General features: G+C 38.3%; 1 protein-coding gene across 1 annotated transcript in view; it reads right to left on the bottom strand.

Annotated features, from left to right (window-relative positions):
• Window positions 1-7,510, bottom strand: part of LOC140950032 (uncharacterized) — a gene marked incomplete in the record, with an annotated part of 17,834 nt that extends 10,324 nt beyond the window's left edge. The window contains 4 exon segments of the mRNA XM_073399190.1: window positions 1,693-1,819; window positions 2,587-2,783; window positions 5,098-5,124; window positions 7,388-7,510. Of these exon segments, the coding sequence (XP_073255291.1) occupies window positions 1,693-1,819; window positions 2,587-2,783; window positions 5,098-5,124; window positions 7,388-7,439 (403 nt within the window).
• Window positions 7,511-9,021: the final 1,511 nt, after the last annotated feature.

The following is a 9,021-nucleotide window of genomic DNA, read 5'->3' as shown; positions in this document are numbered from 1 at the left end:
AAGGAATAAGCAAAGCAAAGTGCAATTAACTATAACATCGCATGTTGCAAAGCACGCAATTTTCCATATATAAAACAAGTTCAAAAGCGACGTCGGCAGATATCATGAAAAGATCCTTCACAACCACCAGATCAGTTTGCCTCTTTACATGGTCAGAGACCAGTGGAACTAAGCAAGTTGAAAGATGAAACGCGGATTTGCGAAGGTAGGTTTACTCTAGTAGATTTTTCCGAATTTATTAGTAATTCTGGCTTCGTTAGATTCAGAGAATTCGACATCGCTGGCGTTTAAGCACATCGGTAAATCAGAGAACCGTTTCATTATATTGAGACACGAAATTCGCGTTAGATTCCGGATACAAAATCTCCGGAAACGCCGCGAACAAACCAAAACATTTCTGCTTCTGTTTTCTATACGAGTCCAATACAAAAATGTTGCAGATTCCTCACAGATCAGGAAAAAAGTCCTCAATAAAGACGTTTGAAATAGATTGTAAGGATCACACCGGGACCACCGGTCAAAGAAGACCACCACTGGAGGTGGACAACTTTTTCCAGGAAATTTCTGCCTAAGCCAGAAGAGTTCTATTTATGTTATTTATTTATTTATTTATTTATTTTATTTTATTTGCCACACAATAGTTACAAAAAATAAAGGAAAAGAGAGAAAAAAAGAAGTGGCTAGGAGACCTAACAGAAACTATAGGAGCTTATGAGAGGTTTGGCCTCCTCGAACTACGGGTTAGAGCTGTTAAACATCAATTAAAGAAAAGATGGGGAAAAGTCGAAGATGGAAAGGTTTATGCACTGTTCTCATATTTACTCAATAATTTAATCTTCACTTTTTTCTTAAAAGTGGAAAGGAGATTGAGAGTTGATGACCTCGTTGTCAAGTGAATTAAAAAACTTAGGCCCTTGAAAAAAGGGCGAGAACTTCTTAGTGTTTGTACGACAATACGATAGACGGTAGGCCTGGGAATTTCTTGTGTTGTAAGAGTGGAATTGATTGCTTTGCGAGAAATTGTTATTAAACCTTGGAGGTAAGAATGAATTTTTGCAAGAATACATAAATTGGCCCAGTTAAAGCAAATGGATATCAGTAAATTTTAGTATACAGAGGTCCTTAAAGATGGGGTCTGTATGAGCATTGAAATGTGATTTATTAATAATTCTAATAATGCTCCTTTGCAGGATAACAAGGCGGCGGAGATTGATTTTATATGTCGAAGCCCAAACTATATTACAGTAGTAAAAATAAGGATAAATTAAGGAATAGTAGAACATACGTAGAGACGATTTAGGAAGAAAAAAGCTGTATCTAGATATTATACCGATTGACTTCGCAACTTTATTTGCAACGTGTGATATTTGCGACTTCCAATTTAGGTTTTTAACCAACATTACTCCTAGAAAATTTGCCTCCTTTACTTTAACAATATTTTGATTATCTACACTTATTTGAACGTTACAAATTGAACGCTTTTGTCTTGGTTGAAAGACCATAAATTTAGTCTTTTTAAGATTTAGAGAAAGCTTGTTTGTTTTAAACCAGATTGACAGTTTGTCAATCTCCGAGTTTAACATAACTGAAAGATACTTCGGATCTTTATGTTTCGACTTAAATGTCTGGAAATTTTGGCGGAATGGGAAGCACTAAGTAACTGGTATATTTATTTCTGGTAAAGTGACTTACCTTCCTTGAGACATCTAACTCCAGCGTCATTCTTGTGAGTGCAGTCTCCAGTCACACCAAAGCCATCATTTTCGCATTCAAGAAGTGAGTGCTCATCTCCAGTGCACTTAACATTGGATAGGAAAATCTACAAAAAAAACATACAAAATCGAACTAAGTTTAGAAAATGGGCCCTGAATGGGAGGATAGAAGCCTTGTTTAAGGTTAGGTACCCCGCCTTGGCCCCGTTTGGGGTATAAAAGGCGCATTCTACTGGCATGGTAAGCAAGGAACAGCGAAACAACCACCGGATCCATCTGAGGGATCCAATCAGCTAGGATTAAAGATTTATGAATCAACGAAAAAAGAATGGCTTATTTTCCTTAAAGGAACTTGATATAATTGCCGTCTTTTTACCTCAGGGCCTAACAAATGACTACGGGTATGGGTAAATTTAGACAACACAAAATTCAACAATAAGGGATAACGTGAAATGTGATGCTACACAACATGCAACAATTAAATAAAAGATATAATTACAAAAATAGATAGAAAGAAAATTCAGGATGTAAAGAGACGTTTTAGCAGCCATTCTTGCAATAGCAGATGTCATCCGTCGAGTTGTATCAGTATTGTATGTTTATTGCTATGTTTTAGGCGGTAGTTCAGCTACGGAACAAAACAATTAACGCAATCTCTTCCCGACCCCAGGATTTCATCTCGACTACCTTCCCTTTTTCTCGCTTTTATCCTATAGTATTGACGTCATTTCATCGGATATCGCAAACATCTTCCAAATTTGGTCAACGTTATCTGGTTAAGAAGAATTAGTTAGAGGATTTGACCCAGACAGAAAAATATTTTGAACGAATAATGATGTTATCTATACGCCGGGGGATCATGTTTCGTCATTACCGGTCCAGATCCTTCACCAAAGAAGGCTCGTTTGGCTGGATACAGCGCAGTTTTGAAGCCGAGCTCCCTACAAGCCACTTTTGCAGCCTGCTCGGACCAGCTTTTGTCACAGATTGTTCCCCATTGACCATTATGGTAGACCTCAATACGACCCCCTCCAATATCGTCATTTGCAGTGATCAAGCGAATTCTGGACGCTGGAAAAATAAGTAAAAACAAAAAAACAATAAAATTGAAATAATAAATAAATAACTCTAAATAAATAAAGCAAAGCACGTTCCTGTAAAAAGAACATCGATAGAAATAACAATCTTGATTATAGGCAATTGTCAAACTGAATCGTAATCAGCTGGTCCCCAGTTCACCTTTTACAATGTTGTTGTGTAAGATTTTGTTGCCTCCGTCCGGGTAAAGGAAAACTCCTGCTGATTTTTTTTCACGCATTTAGATGTAAAAGGTGCTATTCCTTTTTTAGTATCCTACTAAATTAATTAATTATTTTTTTTAAATTTTTGGTGGTCTTTTGAGTACAAGATTCACGGCTTTCAGTGCCCTGTAGCTGACACGCCTGGCCATTTCCACTGAAAGTGTCTTGCTGTCCGTGCGTCTTGAAAATGCTTGCACCTGATTGTAATCATTTCATCAGATGAAAATCTAGCCAATTTTTTGAAAACGAACCTAACAAAATTTGCAGCCATTTGAATGAAAAAAGGCCAAAAGGCAGGTATTTTTGCACCCGATAAGCTTGCCGAAAATCACACTCTAAAAAAGCGAAGGCAAAGGAAATGAAGGAAAGGAAAGAGCAGAGAGGATTTGTTTATCATTTGTTTATTTACACCACTACTACGCGAAATTACAGCATCATATTAAATTTGAGATAAAATTCATGGAACTGTAATTACAAGATAACTTAATCTTGATAACAATACAGTTTAAGTTGAACAAGAACAGTTTCCTAAAAAAACGTAATATAAGTTAAAGGATCAAAACAGTGAACATGGTAAGGAGAGCACAGAAAGCCAAAGGCTCAGTTGTACGAAGAGAAGAGGGAAAAAAAGCAATGGTTGCACTCTTACAATTTTATATTGGTTACTTTGAAGATAGTTTTTGGCCGAAAAAATACTACTTGACGGAAGAGGTCTATTTGGCGGGAAATGTTTTCCAAAAAAAAAAAATTGTAAAAAAAAATTGTAAATTGTAATTTGTTTACCCACGGATCACTAAGGAATTCATAAGAACTCGTTGAAACGTGTCCGTGCGTTCCAGATCGAATTGGAATTTGAAAGTGTTGGTTTTTAAGAAGAGGGGAAAACCGGAGTACCCGGAGAAAAACCTCTCGGAGCAAGGGAGAGAACCAACAACAAACTCAACCCACATATGGCGTCGACGCCAGGATTCCAACCCGGGCCACATTGGTGGGAGGCGAGCGCTCTCACCACTGCGCCACCCTTGCTCTCCAAAATTCAGCTAGACATGAGTGTAAGAGAATTTACCAAAAAGTGTGAAAACATAACTATACAGTAATGCACCTATCAATGTAAACCCCGTGGGGGGGGGGGGGGGGGAATGCGAGCAAGGGGTGGGGATTTGACAAATTTTAAATTTTTTTGATCAAATTCCCCAGGGTGGGAAACGAAAGGTCAATCAGAGGTGTCAAAAAAGCCCCCACCCCAGGGGAAAAATCTAAAAAAACAATACTATAATACTATATAAAACGAATGAAAGAACATTTCAAAAGTACGTTCTTACTACTTTTATTTAAGGTTAACGTAAGCTCCGTTAAATTACTCGCTGTAATTAAGTATCTTCTCTCTCCACTAGCATCTCTTATTTTGAACAACATAATCACTCCAGGAAGATTGACCGTACTATTATATGAATGAAACGTAAAATGCTTTATAACATAGGCTCAACACGTCGGAACAGGTCGGATCAGTGACCTGTTAAAATTCCTCTCACTTTCATGGTACAATTCAATTTCAATCGAGGTTTGCAATCAGATGGGAACTTGAAGATGAAAACTTTCTCAAAATAGACATTATCTGTTTAGATGACAGTGTAAAGTATCGGATTATGGCGATTAAAACAAATGAAAACTTCATAACTTTCTCCAACAGCGTGACTTTCAGAAAGCCTTGAGGGGCGGACTTGGTTACCGCTTCTGAATTGATACCAGGCTTCTATCGGTCAAAGTCAAATGTCCCGACCCTGGGGTCGCTTCGCACGATCAAAAGCCCGACAGGGGGATAGTCTCAGGCATCAAATCCCCGCCCTTGCCCGCACTCCCCCCCCCCCCCCCCCCACGGGATTTACATTGATAGGTGCATAACCAAGGGGGGAACAACTGAAAATATCATGGCAGATCGAATTGAATGAGAATTGATTTTTACTTTAATACCAACTCGCAAGTAGATAACAAGAAAACAAAGTGCACTTTCTTAAAACGTTAAAAAATTAGTTTTTTCTTAAATTCAATTGTTACTGTCTATTATTAACTTTTAATCAACTTACGTATTTCGATGGTTGCCTTGCTGAACGCTGTTGACAAAATGGATTACAACCCCAATAAGTAGGCCGCACATTTGCAAGTATTTTCTAAGGTGTGAATAAATAAAAACAGGTAATAAAATCTACGGTAATATGTCATTGTGTGTCTATAAGTGCCCCTATAAAAAGGGATCCTAGGATAAAGGTCAAATTAAGGCGAACCTCTTATCGAATTTCTAGCCCGCTGGGGTGTGAAATAGCCTCGTGTCTTCACGTCCTCCTCGGTAAAGTTAGTGTACAAGATTTGGTGAGTTATTGCGATAAACAAGCGATTGGGAGAAAGAGGAGACGGGTGATAAGGAAAAAATCGGATTTCGGTGGAAATTTCCCATTTGTTTTTCTCTGATACTTAAGTTCCCGGCTGTTACAGTTCACCCTGATTACAGACTTTGAAGGGAGCAAAGCTCAGTAGCTTTTAAATTGGATATTAAACGTAGTTTACAGAACTTATTTACATAAGCTGACAAATACGAAAAACTCTCGATCAAAACTAGAAGAGCGCCTTGGAAGTGTTAATTTGAAAATTTTCCATTTAACTGGAACAACAACTGTGTTCATTTCGAAAATGGTACTAATTTCCTTAAACATGTTGAACAAGAAATTAAATTATTTATTGCAATAGGCCATTTTACAGTTTTGGGCTTGGTGTCCTAGCCTTTGAGTGAACGTGAGGCTGAGGTTGACCTTGTTTTGATACAAACCTCCTTCCTTTTCTTATGTAAATTATGCTTAAAATACTAATTAGTAGAACAACAATATGATTTACATAATAAAGCAAGAACAAGGTCAACTCCAGCCTCGTTTCCAGCTGTGATTCCCTACAGAAATAATCAATATTTGATGTGCATACTGAGTTTTATACCAAAAAATTTATTTAGCTGTAAGCTGAGCCTACTTTCGGCTATGTTTTCCTTCGTTTACTAGGAAGAAAGACGGATGATTTTCATAAATTTTACTCCATAATTTGAATAGAAAGGTATGGTTAATTTTCGCCCATAACGCAAAGAAAATAATAAGTAAAATCTTCTGCTATTTCTTTCAAGTGAAACCTTGTGTTTCCGTCTTGAGCCTAGGAAAACATGGGAAAAAATACGTTGACCGGCGTCCCGTCTATGAGTTCAGCAATCCTTTCAGACTATATTATTGGGCTGTGCATAGAGGTTCGAACTTTTTGAACTTTTTGTCTCTAATAATATATGACTTATTTTATTTTAACTTTGGTTACTATTCGAGATGAAAGGGAAAATTTATGTAAAGAGGCAAAAGGTGTTGGCCGGTTGACACTTTGAACTTAATTTTAACCAACGGCATTCAAAGCCTAAACGTTGTCCGTGATATGATAACTCGTAATAATCTCAACTTCTTGAAAGTAAGCGAACAAAATTTATCGCAAGTATACAGGAGAGAAATTTTTGTTTTCCGCTCATCTTTTTTTAAGTAAAACTTTCAACTGAACTTCTGAATTTGCCAGCACTCCTGGCTTTAAGGAGAAAAATCGGACGAAGTATGCAAAAAAAAGGGATGAGGGTCTATGTCTAACGATGAGAATTAAATCATTGGATTTTAAATACCGTACTAATAACTTTCCATGGTTTAAAAATTTTAAAGTTTCTTTTGCAGGGCTGTGCTCTCGCAGAGCCCAGTTGCCCCTGGGGTCTAACTTTTGCCCTCGGGCGACTAGAAAATCTCAGACTTTTCATACAAATCATATGCCGGGCACCCTAGATTTTACAGTTTCAGAGCACTGGGCTCCCTTCGATTTTCCTTAGAGCACAGCCTTGTTTTGTAATCAGAAACCCATACAGTTGGAGCATTTTAGCTTAAAATGTGGTGAAACCACTTATAATATTTTGATTCTTGAATATGTGTTTTAGTCCTTACGAAAACATTTCTTGTCGTGTTGAGAATGTGGAGTAGCCAAGATAATTTTGATACCAAAATAGGAAATTGCATGAGGAATATTGCAATCTTCAATAAGGCAAATAAGAGAAACAGTACTAATATCGATGCAGAGGACTGCAAGGATTTTTGTATCTCTTTTTGGGTTTTAACTTGCAGTGGGGTGAGGGCGATAAATGACACTGAAGTGCAAATACAAAGGTGTGATAATAATAGGTACGAAACAGAATCTTCCAGCAGTCTTGTCAGTTTTCCTGTTAACTTCGCAAAATTCAGTTGATTTAATTCACTGAAACTCTCAAATCGGATACAAAAAAAATTCTGCTACTGATAAACGAACAGTAGATATGCTTACCTGCAAGAGAAGCAATTGAGAGTAAACCGCGTAAACTCCATAAAAGTCTCATGGCTGCTGCAGTACTAGTGCTCTCAAGGGCTTCAATCTTAGTTCTCGTAACCACGTATCAGTTTCCAGATCCTATAAAGAGCAGATGAACCAGCGCTAACAAATTATGTTTGCTTTTTTACTGACAAAAGTGACAGTTAAACGATTAAACAGGAGACATTTCCGGCCAAAGTTTCGCTTATCAGGACTGATTACATTCGCTAGTGTCCCATGATTGCTGTGTTAAAAGAAATATTCAATCTCGGTGAATAGTGGCTTTGGGAATATTTACCTCGCCGCTTTCGGGGCTCGGTAAATATTTAGCCACTATTCACCTCGATTTCAAAGAATAATTGTTTTAGTATACACACACGAAGTGATCTCAACAAAATCAGAGAGGAAACCATTAAAAAGTACGATTTGACTGACAGATCAAATCACGCGTAAGTTTTTAAAAATAGATCTTTGCAGAATTTTCAAACATGGCAATTCACAAGTTTATCATTTCGCAAACAACAGGGTAATGGCTTAAATGGAACTGCTAGAAGTTTGAACTGTTTCCTTACCTGAGAAGAAAAGTAGAGCTTTGTTGTTTTCTGTTGACTCGCCAAGTTTATAGCCAAAAGGGTTTGTTGTGTCGTTCTTCGCATGAAGTGCTGACAAAAATGGCGGCTCGGTTGCTCGAGGTAATGTATCGGTCAAATCGAAGCTTCAACATGCCCTCCCCCCCCCCCCCGGGCAAGCCCCCGGGCATCTGACTTTTTTGAAAATTATTGTTCAAATTCCCCCCTACCCGGGCCAAAATGCCGTTCAAATGCCCCACACTAGGGTCCATTCAGGTGATCAAATGCCCCCATCCCGGGGACATTTCACAGGCACAAAAATGACAGAAGGACGGCGGAAACGCCTTCAGTTGTCGAACAAAATCTTTATGAATGTAACAAAAACTGAGAAACACTGTTAGCGTATTTACTACGAACAAAAGTCTCGTGCAAAGCGGCGGAAATTGCTGCTACAAGGTCACTGAATGCTCAGCTTTTCTTCTTCATGCAATATACAAAGCGTTCTTTAAAAAAAGCCCGGGGAGGGCACTTGGGTATTTTTTGGGTGGGTATGTGCCGCCCGGGACTCCAAATTGGCACCCCGTTCTAAAAAAAATTTTCCCCTAAAATTGATTCCCCATTCTAGAAATGGGCCAATTTTTTATAACCCGTTCTAGAATTCGCCCTAAAACTGATACCCCGTTCTAGAAATGGGCTCGCGCCAAAATACGCCCATCCTGCATGCTAAAACACAGGGTGTAACAAGAGTACAAAAGTTTGCTTGTTAACGCATTGAACCGTATTTTTAAAAGCAATCTGTCCTTGAATAATTTCAAATGGCTGCTTACAAAACTGGAGCTTTCGTGTGTTCTAAATATTATACCCCGTTCTAGAAAACGCCTTTGAAATGGATACCCCGTTCTAAATCAGGAGCTTCAAAATCGCGACCCCGTTGGGCGGCACATACCCGTATAGGTAATGTATGGGAGTACCCTCTCCGGGAAAAAAAGATCCCACCTATTGAGATTACTACACTATGACCATTTCACTGACATGCATCAT

The sequence above is a fragment of the Porites lutea genome, chromosome 10 (genome assembly GCF_958299795.1).
Source record: "Porites lutea chromosome 10, jaPorLute2.1, whole genome shotgun sequence".
In the NCBI taxonomy this organism is placed as follows: Eukaryota; Metazoa; Cnidaria; class Anthozoa; order Scleractinia; family Poritidae; genus Porites; species Porites lutea.
The sequence above is the reverse complement of the archived record's forward strand: the minus strand, read 5'-3'. Positions and strand labels throughout refer to the sequence as shown.